This window comes from Urocitellus parryii, chromosome 7, assembly GCF_045843805.1.
Source record: "Urocitellus parryii isolate mUroPar1 chromosome 7, mUroPar1.hap1, whole genome shotgun sequence".
NCBI lineage: Eukaryota > Metazoa > Chordata > Mammalia > Rodentia > Sciuridae > Urocitellus > Urocitellus parryii.
In genome coordinates, this window is record NC_135537.1 from 43,821,922 (window position 1) to 43,835,808 (window position 13,887).

At 36.6% G+C, this 13,887-nt stretch overlaps 1 protein-coding gene across 1 annotated transcript in view; it reads right to left on the reverse strand.

Annotated features, from left to right (window-relative positions):
• Positions 1 to 566: 566 nt before the first annotated feature.
• Necab1 (N-terminal EF-hand calcium binding protein 1) overlaps positions 567 to 13,887 on the reverse strand; it is a 148,388-nt gene continuing 135,067 nt past the window's right edge. Inside the window, exons 10-13 of the mRNA XM_026384955.2 lie at positions 11,312 to 11,424; positions 6,278 to 6,355; positions 4,900 to 4,991; positions 567 to 627 (exon numbers count right to left, since the gene is read on the reverse strand). Of these exons, the coding sequence (XP_026240740.1) occupies positions 599 to 627; positions 4,900 to 4,991; positions 6,278 to 6,355; positions 11,312 to 11,424 (312 nt within the window). The 3' untranslated portion in view covers positions 567 to 598. The remainder of the gene's footprint in view (positions 628 to 4,899; positions 4,992 to 6,277; positions 6,356 to 11,311; positions 11,425 to 13,887) is intronic.

A 13,887-nucleotide genomic window follows, 5' to 3' on the forward strand; every position in this document is an offset into this window, starting at 1 on the left:
CTATCTTATCACAGAATTATACATTCCTGAAAAACCAGTTTATAACCTGACGCACAAGTAGAGATTCTATAGATTAAAGCCAAGATTGTTTTATGCCAATGTACTGACTTTTTAAGTAATGTGAAGAGAATAATCATAGGATCATGTATTGGGAATAGAGTAGATGATATTGAAGAATAAGCCTCACCAAGAAAATGTTACTAAAAAATAAATGGCTAGAGCATTGATGTAACCCTTTATAGTGTAGGGCAATTTGTAAAATCTGTCCTATGAAGTAATATTCTAAAAGTAATGTTTTCAAAGGTTTTTCTTTGTAATTTCTTTTCACGACTTTATATATACTTTTTTCACACATTAGGATTTTGTCACTAGATGACTTTAGGTTGGTAACAATGTAGCAAAGCAATTACCATCAAATACTGAGAATTTTGAAAATTGAGCTAAAATACACACGAATGATACAGATTATACTTCAGAAGAGTGCACTTAAATATATTAAACAAAAATATACAGTAAATTAACAAAGTTTTCTAATTGACACTTTTGATAATAACACTTGTTTTGCACTTGGAACCATAAAGAAAATGTCTAGGAATATCTAGTTGTTGTTCAGGACCCACCATGAAGCTGAAAAGAAAAAAATATAGTTTTTAAAATAATGAAAATAACTTTCACAGCAAAGAAAGTTCAAGTGGTAAAGGGAACATTCCCTCTACCTTTAGTCTGCCTAACTACTTATCTTCCTAGTCACCACTTCCAGACTCCCTTCAGTCAAGATTGAATTCCCCATATGTGATCGACATTAGTATTACATCTTTTGGCACTTTGGTGCAGTCCAAAACTTTTTGTTGCATACAAATAGAGCTTGTCTTTGCAATGAGATTATAAATGCCCTGATGATAAAAATCATATTGCTATTTTAATCTACCCAATACTGACAGAATTAGGAAAGATACTTCTGTATGTAATTTCAGAAAATCGAGTTTAAGCAAGTGGAAGTGTTATAAGTAATATTTTTAGTATATTTTTTATTTTAACATTGGAAATGTTTTCCCCAATGAATATAAATATTCCAAAGACAAACCCAAAGCAAAGAAGTATGGTTGGTGGAATGATATGAGAAACACAAATAGAAAGGAATGAATGTGCTTTTGAAGCTATGTAAGTAATTTGCTGGCAATGGGATTTTGCTTTCTTATGTATCCACTTGTCTCATAACTACAGGCCTTTTTCTTATGCCAAGGAATATTCTGCCCCACAGACTGAGTTTTCAAGCCCCCCCCCACTTTTTTTCTGAGTGGTTTGTGATAGCTAATGTACCTGTACTGCTGTATTCCCGTTTGATTCATTTGACAGCATTTTGCATTTGAGTGTTCATATACATATATTTTCATTTACATTTTTATATCTGGAATGCAGTCTGGTTTAGTTGCCTTATTTCTTGAGATGTATCTTAGGTAAACTAGTAAACTAATTAAAAAGCTATCTTATTAAAAGTCATAATTCTGAATTAAAAATAAAATCTCTTGTGTTTTTAAATGTAAATTTTTTTCTTTTGGATTTTAATTTTGAGTCTAAATATGTGGAGGGTAATATATATTTTGTTTTTATTAACCTTAAAAACCATACATCACATAAAATGCACAAAACTGGTTATTAAAAATAGTATTAAAAATCAAGGCAATTGAAACCCATAACTAATGTTTATGTTCGAATTCTAGATTTTTGTTCATGTCCTGCTGTTGTAACCATAAAACTTTAATTTAGTTGGGCACGGGGATGCCCTCCTATAATCCCAGTGGCTCAGGAGGCTGAGGCAGGAGGATTGCAAGTTCAAAGCTAGCCTCAGCAAAAGCTGAGGTGAGACCGTGATGACTTTAGAGAAATAAAATACAAAATAGGGCTGGGGATGTGGGTCAGTGGTCAAGTGCCCCTGAGTTCAATCCTTGGTACCCCCCCAAAACAAAACAAAACAAAAATCTTTAATTTGAAAATAGAGTGGACTGCCCCATTAAATGTTAGACTTGTTGAGTTAGATTTAAAAATTGTGTTAGAAAAGCCTGACTTATTTTTGATCTATCAAATTCCAGTTATCATTGTTGAAATTGATGGGATATGAAAATAAATGCAAATACAGCAGCAATTAAAAGGCATCAAATTTTACTGAATTTTGTTCAGAGAACAAGAATTGATCCAGTTTTATTTGTGCTCAATTTTTCTAAGTTAGGAAATTGAAAGAGGATGGAATTTATGAACCACTGACTAATAATACACAGAAAGTTAATCCAAGGTAATGATGAAGTGATTGAAGTTGGGCCAGAAAAATTCAGATTACTCTGCATTTCCAATAATTGCAAATAGCATCCCCCTCAACTGTTAACTCAATAGCCTCCCTTCCTATACTCTTTTTCTACTTGATTTGTGTTCAGGTGTTTTCTGATCTAGAAGGACTTAGGACACCATTAAGAACAATCTTTGTCCCTTCTTTCTGTTTTGCTGAACCAGTGGTTTCAGAATTGAGAGAGCTGAAAAATGAATATAATGGCAGATACTAAAATGACAAATGTAGAACTTTTGGGAAATTTTTTTTTGCCAAAAGCAGTGCATTTATGATTATGTCAAAGTCCATATTCATTCCTTCACTTAGGAAGCATCTTTGTTTTTGTGCTATACACAGTACTAATACTGTATTAGAATAGGTGATATGAAGATAAATAAGATATAGATCTAGTTTTCCTGCATTCTTTTACAAAGGCTGTAGCAGTCATGTTTACAGATTTAATTTGTGTTCTAGGCCTTTGAAAATCCCCACTTAGAACAGACTGTTCAAGCTGGAATAAGCTAAAGCTAAGCTAAAACTTTCTTTGATAAAGGCAGTCACTGAAATCTGTTCCTTAATAATTTGCAGCTTTGCCCACCTGCAACCTTTCTTCAAGTTGTGGTGCCCTTTAATAGAAACTGCATGAGTCAAAAGTGTCCATTCAGCCATGTCAGACATTTTAACCATATTTATAACTTTCTTATTGGAGGATTAAATTTCAGCTCTAAAGTGAGGGAAAATTCTACAAATCTACCATTTTCTAGCCAGATGGACCCATGCTTAAGAACCAGAGTAAATGCACTCCTAGCTCAGGCTCAAACTGTAAGAGCCAATGTGCAGCCACTCACACCTGATCTCCTTGTATCCTCACCCAGCTCTAATTCCAGATTACACTTTCCTCACTTTTATTTGTTCCCCAATTCATCAAAATCTGTCATTTAAAATTTTTGCCACTCTATTAAAATTACTCTTGTAAACCATGATTTTGTCAAATTCTATCTTCAGCCCTGTTTTCTCAATCACTCTACATGCTCCCAAGGAGCACGTAAACTTGCATTTCACTCTTCTATTAACAGCTTTTTTTTTTTTTTGGTACTGGGGATTGAACCCAGGGGCACGCAACCTCTAAGCCACATCCCCAGCCAACCCCCGCTTTTTAAAAAAAATTCTATTAGGAGACAGGGTCTCACTGAGTTGCTTAGGGCCTTGCTAAATTGCTAAGGCTGGCTTTGAACTCGAGATCCTCCTCCTCATCTCCCGAGTAGATGGGATTACAGGTGTGCACCACCGTACCCAGCCTATTGACATCTATTATTACTCCATCTATTCTCTTCCTTTGATTGGTGCTCCTCAGTCTTCTGAATTAAGGAGGTTTTTCTTTCTCTACCAGCCTTTTACAGAAAGGCATTTTCCTAGATTTCTCTTAGATATTTTGTTTTTAGTCACACACCTTCTCACCACAACTGGAATAAGCTAAAGCTAAGGCTTCAACCTTCAGTCTTGTAGTTAACTTGTGAAAAACTATCTGCAGGTGAAGTCCCAAACTTTTCAATAGCACCTAGTTTGGGTGCTCTTCTTTCCTGGGACAGATCGTTGCCCTGATTAATTTTTTTTTTTTTTGCCCCATGATGTCCATCTGTCTTTGTTCCCATCAGATAATTATGACTATTGTCTGTCTCAGAAATTTTCAATGGCTCTAATTACTGTTCAGATGCTTCATAACATATTCTCAGCCTAAAATTCAGACTCTCTCTTCCTTACAAACTGTTAGATAGGTAGTAATCACTCTCTAAGTTCACAAAGCATATTATTACCTCTAAAGGTAACTTCTCTTTTATGACCCGAACCAGGTTTTGTCCTGCAAACAATTCTCTTTGCAGATATTCCTGTCAGACTGGACAGAACACTTTATAGGTACCCTCTCTAGCTTCCAGCACAGTGCTCATTCAGAATTAGAGCTCAATCATGCTAGTAAATAGACCAGGCACCCCAGTAATCCCAGTACTAAAGTGCATATCAAATTTGTGTATATTTGATAATTGTGAATGGATGGGTGAGATTAACAAATTAATTTTTTGTTCTTAAGTAAAATTTGACCAGACTTCTTAGACAATTTTATTTCAAACCTTCCCTCTTTCTCTTTCCTCCAGTTCTCCTTTCCCCCAACTACAAAAATTATTTTAAGTTATTCTATTATAATAAAAATATTTCTAATCTCTAGCCTATGGGTCACTTATTTTTAATTGTATTTCAAATTATAATAATAATTATAGTATGGTAAAGCATTTGAATAATTTTTTTAAATGTCATGATTTGACTTGTATTTCAAGATGAACAGTTAACCAGCAAACCACTAATAATAGGTTTAATATAGCCAGCAATACAAATAGGGCCAACTAAGAACTAAAGGCAAGCAACAAATACCTCTTCTTCCCTTTCCCGATCCCCAATTATAACATATATAAAGAAACAATAAAGAGAACACCATTGATAAAGTGTAAATGGAAAAGAACATACTATTTTTGAAAAACATAAGACAATACATAAGGACACAAGAATTTTGAATCCAGTATAATTACCAGGAACTAGCATAGTAGATGTGAGTTCTGGAGTTTCCAAGAAATCCACGTTACTTCTTTGGAATGTCTTGCTATAATTCGTCTGAAGGTGGCTGTATAAATGATTACAGGTTAAAGCTCTGTATTTTTATTTACAACTTTCCTAAAATAGAGTACAGCAGAGATCAAATTCAATCAAGATGGTAAGCTTTTGATTGATGTGGATAAGGAAGTAACCTGGATAGAGACTTTTTAAAATATTTTTTTTAGGCTTAACAAAGACTCAAGAGTAATTTAATAATTGTCACCAGAAATCAAGAAGATAAAACAATAGGAAGTGTGATTTCTGCAAAAATTTTTAACATAAAGTATTTTGGCCATAACTGGTGTTTAAAAAATAGTATAACTAAGAAAAGAGGGTGATAATTTTCCATCCACTGAGAATAAAATGAAATGAAAACCATCTATTGCATAGTGTAGGCCTGGAAGCATGGAATTGAATAGATGGCTCTTAAGACTCCCTCCTACATCGAAACACTAAAATACTATTTGGTATAGTTTTGCTTTCATTATAGCATGAGTTTTTTTTTTTTTTTTTTTTTTTTTTTTGTTGTTGTTGTTGTTTTGTCTGCAGTGCTAGGGATGTAGCCCAGGACTTGCTAGGCAAATGATCTGCCTCTGAGATTTAACTCCAGTCCTTCAAAATGCCTTCTTTTGAATCCACAAAAATAAAATTTCAAGGTGAAATATGTATCAACTGAATTTCCAGGTGTTAATTAATTCCACTACTATATTTAATACCTTTACAACATGGGTTTATTGGAGAGCTATATCTTCTATACCATTTAAAACCATCTGGAACTGTTTATATCAGAATAGCAAAAATTTCTTTTATTCCATTTTTTCAAATTATACATTTATTATTTATTGGTAATCATTTTCAATTAAAAATTAATTTTTTTCATCTTTGACAAACAGTGCCTTGACTTTTCCCCTTTATTTGTGGTATTTAAAGACATTTAGGAAAATTATGATGGTCTTAGCCATTAAATGTAGTCTTATTATAAAGTAATAACCAAAGAAATTATGAAGCTCCAATGTCACCATCACCCCCACTTTTCCTTAGACACCCCTGCCCCTATCAAATTATTATTGTCTGAAAGCATCAGTAAGATGGTAAGACTCAAAGTGTGGGGGTCAATACCAGAAGTATCTGTGCTTAGAGGGAAGTGTTTTCCAATCCACCAAATAAACTCCCATAGTGTGGGATTCAGGGTAAAGGTCAAGACTTTTTAAAATGAGAAAAACAGAATGAAGCTTTTCTTACAAGTCTCAAAATTTCCCCATGTTTATAGCCACCCTGGCTTCACGAAACAAATTAGCCTTGCTTAGAACTTACCTGTTCCACACACTACTGTTCTCCCAGAACTCATAAATCATATAGCGGGGTTCATTTGAAAGCTTCTGTATAGAAATACTGAAAAGGAAAAGAAAAGGCATAATTAGCTGCTGGAATCAAACTAATTTTTCTAATCATCTCTAGATGTGTTATGTAACAATCTTGTCCATTTGTATAGGTGCTTGCAGAAAACTGAACAGTCTGCTTCTGGCAATAATTGCTTTTTCAAATTGAGGAAGATAAATTTGTTCCTTCCAGATCTTTGATGATCTTGAAGGTGGGTCAAAGTCTATAATATGTTTTAGAGGAATGAAGAAAGGAGGCTAACCAAAAAGACAGGACTGTGGATTTAATCTTGTAGCAAGGAGGAGCCACTGAAGGAATTAGAGGGGAAAATGCCACAGTTTCAGTTGTGTTTTAAAAGATCCTGCTGATGGCACTGTGGAGTATGAATGAAGAAGTCATGCAGGTAGTGAGATAACTTAGGTGAGAGGTGATAAAGGAATAAAGAAGGGACACATTCATGGGGTAGAGAGAGAAGATGGGAGGGGAGGGGAGGGGGGATAGTAGAGGATAGGAAAGGTAGCAGAATACAACAGTTACTAATATGGCATTATGTAAAAATGTGGATGTGTAACCGATGTGATTCTGCAATCTGTATTTGGGGTAAAAATGGGAGTTCATAACCCACTTGAATCTAATGTATGAAATATGATATGTCAAGAGCTTTGTAATGTTTTGAACAACCAATAAAAAATTAAAAAAAAAGAAGGGACACATTCATAAACTGATGAGTGGGAGATAAGAAGATGTATTTAAAATCTTACAATACAGCTTTTTTAGCCTAATGTTTCATAATATATTCTAGAAGTATCTGTGAAAAGCAAAATGAGGGGTTTGGAAAACAAGGGTTTTCAATTTACCAGTAAAACAGTTAATGTAGATTTAGGATTTACCCAAATATGACCAGCAGGTGGCAGTAAACACACACAGGAATTTTATCATTTTTCCCCCCTTTAGTTTGCCTGTGCTCAGTTTTTTGGTAGTTGTTTATCAATTTGGTTCATTAAGGCATAATATAGTCAATATTGTTACTACCGCGACTTTAGATTTTTCTTGTCAAAGCTTTACTAGAGGGTCATGTGTATTGAATTAAAAATGAAATTTGTGATTTTCTCATCCCAAGAATTCATGAATGAGCTCTTTACTGGGAAGATTTCTTAAAATTTCTGCAAATTAATGTACACCTATGCTTTTGTCTATTTGCTTTAGGGTAAAGTTTAAAATACTCAGCCTCGCATTTCAGGATCTTCGGCTTTCTCCTGAAAACTAATTTGTACTACTTATTACACTGAAAATCCACTTACCATGCTATCTGAACCTTTTGTTTTCTGGACTAGCCATGAGATCATAAGAAATTCACAAAATTTTGTCATAATGATAAAGTTTTTGAAGGCCTAAAGATATCACAGTGTGATATGGTAATGGTTCAAAGAATGGCCCAATGGAATTACCACTCGTCACTGCTGATTAACTGTGTCATCTCAAACCCATTACTCAACCTGTTTCCTCCTCTGTGCTAATGGTTTTATGAGGCTTATAGGACCCTCATTTTCTCTCCAGCCTCCTATCTGTGTTTGTGCTCTACCTTAAATCACAGGGCCTAACTAATGAAGAAAAGACAATAGGACAGTCCCCTCACTTCTCCCTATCAAGCTCAGGTCACCAGTTTACTTTATCTACCTATTGATGGAGGGTTATTGTTTTATGCACACCCATTAGTTCTTAAGGATGTCTCAGGGTTGGTTGGAATAATATAATCCACATTCATGACATGAAGTTTTGAACACATTCAAGTTCTAGAACTTTTTAGCTGAGAGTGACTATGGAAATCATTTTGTCTAACAATTATGAAACTTTAGTACAAGAACATGGTTTTCATTGTTCACTGCCTTCATAAATGGAGATTAGATTCTAAGATCTTTGAAAGCAGAAACTTTCATTTTCTGGTGTCAAGCTGGTTTTGAAAGTATACCATGTATACCACAGTTCCTCAACACCAAAACAGGGATTGAACAGCTTTAGTGATTACAAAATAAGTGATGAACAGCATCAGATTTGTGTGTGTGCACGCACACGACACATGCTTTTGTGTGTTATACACTGGTTCATACAAATGATGTGCTTCTGTGCTGAAGTCTTTCATTAACAGCTTTCTAAAACCTCAATTGACTATTATGACAAAGCTTCTGTCAATTCTCAAACATCCAAGTATCCTAGTCAAATATGTAAGAGGCAAAAATGTCTCTAATTCATTTGCCTAAATTTAAGAAAGCAAGACCTTGTGTTAATTGGAACAGGAAGGATATTGTGTATTCTACCACAGTTTGAGAATATCTAAAGATGACCAAATGTTGACAAGTATTAAACACAGGTTTCAGAGTCAAACTTGGGCAACTTGTTTAACACACATGAGCTCTGTTTCCTTCTAAGCTAGATGGAATAGATACCTCTGATGATTGCTGGGAAGACTAAGTCAATGGATACAAGATGCCAAATTTTGTAAGTTCTCCGTAATTTCTATTGTATATGATGGCAGCATTCCATGTCTAACCATGGTGAGACTAAGCTAAATACTATGAGAGAAGAAACTGCAAAACTCTGATAATCCACCGAGCTTTATTTTGTTGGCCAAATACAAGGCAACTGAATGGGGCCCATGAAGCACAACTGACGGCATGAATGGCACTTGACTTTTCATCAATTGATACAGGTAGGGTATGGAATTTGATTAACGGGGGCAGCTGAAAACTTGACTTTAGACAGGCACACTGGCATAACGTGTTCCCACGTATTCCATTGAGTGTGGTAATTCTCTGATGCTCATTCCATCTGATAGTCTACACTCTAGTAATTCCAGTCAAAGGAAAATTAGCTGAAGCATCAGCAATAAGAAGTGAATGGAGAACCATTAAGAAACCAACCAGTTTTGCAAAGGAAAAGGAGAAGCTGAGTCAATTTATCTTACAGGAAAAGGATGCTCTCTTCCCCTCTCCTTCACAGCAGGAGCTGATGGAGCAATTTTTCATGGTTATTGAGAGGACAGAGTTTGCAGCAGGCAGCAGAAATCTATCTACTCTCTCATACTTCCACAGTCTGTTTTCCTCTCCCTGGGGCCATTCTGGTGACTTCAGGTCATGTTCCCAACACACATTAATACAGTACTTTTGAACCTTAAAAAATGAATCTTGTGCCCTTTTTATAATTGTAAAACATCTCATCAATCCCTGGAGACTGTGATATACTGAAAAGGACTTACCTTCTTCATATCCTTACTAACCAAAAAAGAGTTTACTGAATTCTGCTTTCTGCACTTTACACTGTGGAAAGTATACATGGCCTCCTTTTGCATTTTCCAAATATTTGATTTTAAAAACTATGTCTGTCCACATTGGTAAATATCTAGTTACTTAACTAAAAGGACTAGAATTGTGGTTTTTCATTTGTGACATTCTGAGACTGATGTGAAGTAGGATAACACAATAATGGAAGCTCAGAATTTCCTGTGTCTTGTAATAAAGGGACTGCTGGGGAGATGGGAGCTGTTAATGACACTGAGAAAATACTCAGAGGGATCAGCACAGAAACAACAGTACAGTGACCCTGCTCATGTTCCATGTCTTCAGTGGTGGGAGGTATGGAACTATCTCTCCCCATGCTCACAGCCATCTCATGGGGCTCTTCATGAGAAAACTGAGGCTGAGAGCCAAGAATGGTATTTTCCCAAATCACAAAACTAGGGCAATCCTGTGTTTAATTCCAGAGCCAGATTTCTTAGCTGGGAAAGTATTCTGCTGTAGTATGAATAAAATATAATTAATCACCGGAAAGAAAAGCGAAGCACCCAGAGACATAAAGTACGTGTTTATATGCACACGCACACTCAGATGCACACCCACATAAACACACATCTGCTGAAAAGCTTTCCCCATGCAATATTTGAAGAGAATTATGAAATGCAGTTTAACAGGCTCACAAGGTAGGGGTAAATTTGGGTGAGGAAGTTTTCTAAATGCAGGTGAGTTGGGGCAGGGTTCTGAGCTGCAAACAGAGCACAGGCCTGCAGAGACCTGCGGCTGGGTACACATCTCTGGAAGGGTGAGTGACCAGATCTAAGGCACAGTAAGAATGAACAGATTATGCTGGAAAGTCAATAGACAGCCACACAGGTATAGGTAAGACAGTGTTTTTTAGGTAAGGGGAACAATTGATGGCAGTGATACGGATTCCTGGGTCTGTTGACGGGGTAAACATAAGGTCAGGACAAACAGCATTTGATAAGAGTCTAATATTCGTTTGAGAGTCACTGCAGGTTCCTGATTAAGGAAATACTGTAACTGCTTCTGGGAAATTATTTTAGTAGCTGTTTATTGGACAGATTGGAACAGAAAAACTCAAGATGAGGGATAGTATATTTTAGTAGCCTCAGAAAATAGAAGCCTGAGCTAGAGTAGAGTAGTGGCCGTGGAAAGAAGAGAGGAAAAAGCCACTGCTGCTTTTGTGAAATAATCAAGATCTACTCTCTTACTCCCCCACACAGTCTGCTTCCCTCTCCTGGGCCTCTTGCGTGGCCTCAGAGACCCCTGCAATTTCACGATGGTGGAAATAGTCATGAGTCCACAGGGCATGCTGCATTCAAGGCTTGATGCCCCCGAGTTGAGACCACATCTACAGAGATGAAGTTAAATGAATGCTGGCTGAATTTCAGTCTATTTGAAACTCCTCATTCAAATAGTTCTCCATCTGATGTCCCTTGATGCCCTTAATGATTAAATCAAAGCAGGGTCCAATGATCAAAAAGAAAATACCCAGTTAAACTCTGCAAAGGGCATTACCCAGAGGGCTGGAGACTCAGCATAATTTAAAATAAAGATTTTCAAATGCTTGTCTTCTGGGCTGCACCCTCATCTAAAGTGGGAAAAGCTTTCACCTGGCGGGGCAGGGTCAGTCAAGGTCCTGTGCAGGGGCACTTACCGCAAGCAGCCACTCTGGGCGGAAGCACTCTCCACGTAGTGTTTCAGAGCCAGCTGGAATTCTTCCAAATCCTCTTCTATCACAGACATCTGACGCTGCACGAGCATGATATGCTGGTGAGGAAAGGGAGAGGTTACTGAGGTGTCTGTCAGAGCCTCATTCAAGCTGACCCCTGATGTCCATCCTACCCTCCTCACAAAGCCAACAACCATCATCCAAAAGTGTGACTGAGGAAGCTCATGACCATTCCAAGTAAAAAATTATAACAAGGCTGTAATATAGGGGGACTTTTTCTTGCCTTTAGTAACAGAAGGTAAAGAAATAATGCATCTTCCTTTTAAAAGCAGTGATGCAATTAGGATCATTGGGAAGATTTTAAAATTACTTTTATGTCAGAATTTCTGGAATGGGACCCAGGCACTGATATTTTAAAAATTTAAGTTCTAATGTGCAGCCAGGATATAAACATTGGCCTAGAATCACTTGCATAAATAAACAGAGAAATCCTATTGTATGCTGCAAAGCTCCAGCTTCTTAGATTTTTATGATATTAGACATATTGTAACAATCATTACAAACAATCAAATTTCAAAAACAAGTGTTTACTGATGCATTTGCAATGGTGCATCAACTATTAACAGGGGTTCACAAACATATAACCCACTTACAAGAGGTCCTGTTCAAAATGCCATGACATTACATAGAGGCCCTGTTTAATGGATCACACTGGGTTGGATGCCACCTGCTTCCATAACATCCTATTACCATTACAGCAATTGTAGTTTGAAGATTTGCCTAAAGATCTTCCTGGGTACTTCTAATGGAATTTTAGATTTCAACATTAGCCCTTTCTTTTTCTTCAAGGTTTGCAAAAAAAAAAAAAAAATGAAAGTGCAAATAAGTATAAGAATTGGCATCAATCACAAAAGTAAAAAAATAAAAACAACAATGCAAATCTTGAATATAAAGAAAATCATTTTCAAAGTATTATCAGCCATTTAGCATAAGAGCTAGCATAAACCCCTGGCCTATTATCTCCCATTTCAGTGAATTTATCACTTCATGTTAATAGCTATTTGTTGAACACCATTTTTACTGCAGTCACTATGTTAGGCATGCGGTGCATTTCAACAAATGTTTCCACTTTGTGACAGGTAACTAGGTGCTGGGTTCTGGGTATACAGTGATGGATCAAGATAGAATCTCATCCTCAAAGGGCTTAATAAAAGAATAAACCAGGCCAGAAAACTTAAGTAGTAACATTAGGTGTGGTAAATTGTAAATTGACCAGAAGTCTACCAAATTTTTGAGATGACTGTGTTGTTAAAGCTTGACCTCAATCTTAGAATTCTTTGTCTGTTCATGCCTTAATATTATGTTTGGGTCCATGGGTATATATGAGCAGTAAGCAGGCTATGAATAAAGCATCCCCACCTCCACCAAGAGGGGTAGTTCTCCCCAGTGGGCTGTTTCAGATGGTCATGGAGGATAATGGACCAGGAAGAATCTTTGGCAGTAAGAACAATGGCAGCAGGGGTCCTCCCAGAATAGAGATCCAGTGTCTAATCATAGATCTCCCCACTGAAAAATACCTTCCCAGCATGAATTCATCATTGCAATCAACCAGTGAATGCTGTTTCCCATTCATCCCTTTTCTGAATGGCAGTTTTTATGAAATTCATCATGGCCCAGTTTTATCATTGTGTATTCTTTCTCTGTCTCTCTGTCTCTCTGTCTCTCTCTGTCTCTGTCTCTCTCTCTCTCTCTCTCTCTCTCTGTGTGTGTGTGTGTGTGTGTGTGTGTGTGTGTGTGGTGGGGAGGGATAACTTACCTTGTTCTTCATTAGTTTGTCAGACCTCAAGGGACTGCATCCTAACCTTACAAAGAAGATTAAACATCATCCAAAGACTAGATTTTGAGCTAGAAATATTAACAGTAGGAAACTTTGGGTGATCTCCCTTGAGGAGGGGTCTGTATGTGCTCTATATGTGAAAAGAAGGATGCAAATGAATATTTGGTGATCAGAAGGTGCAACGTGTCAGATTCCAAGTATGCTCATTCTTATTTAGGTATGCTGCTGGACTCTGTATTACATCCTTCCCAGCAAATAATAATGTAATTGTTTGATTGTAATCTGGTCACCAGACATTCTGTGTGCTACTGTTGAGCCAAGATGTAAGGATTAGAGCCTCATCTGCATTCTTTTCTTTCCTTTTTGCTGGATGGATGAAGATCTAACTGAGGGGTGGGCTAGCCACAGATCAGAGGACCTTGGGAGCTCTTAATTGTTTTGTGGACTGTTTATTGGACAAGGAACAAACTTTTGTTGTATCAGAACCATTCTCTGTGTTTGGATCCATTTATTTCCAAAGTCTACTTGGATGGGTTCAACAAGTTAACTAAGCTTGTTTAATTTTCTTTCAAGATCCAGAAAATACAAGCCTATAATTATCTCCTAATGTTCTGTGGTAAACAATCTGCCCCCTGTAAACTCTCCCAAGCCCTGGGTTTTAATATTACGAACTAAGCAGGGTTAAAGTTAATCTCTGCAAAAATGATGTGAATATGTCCTTTGC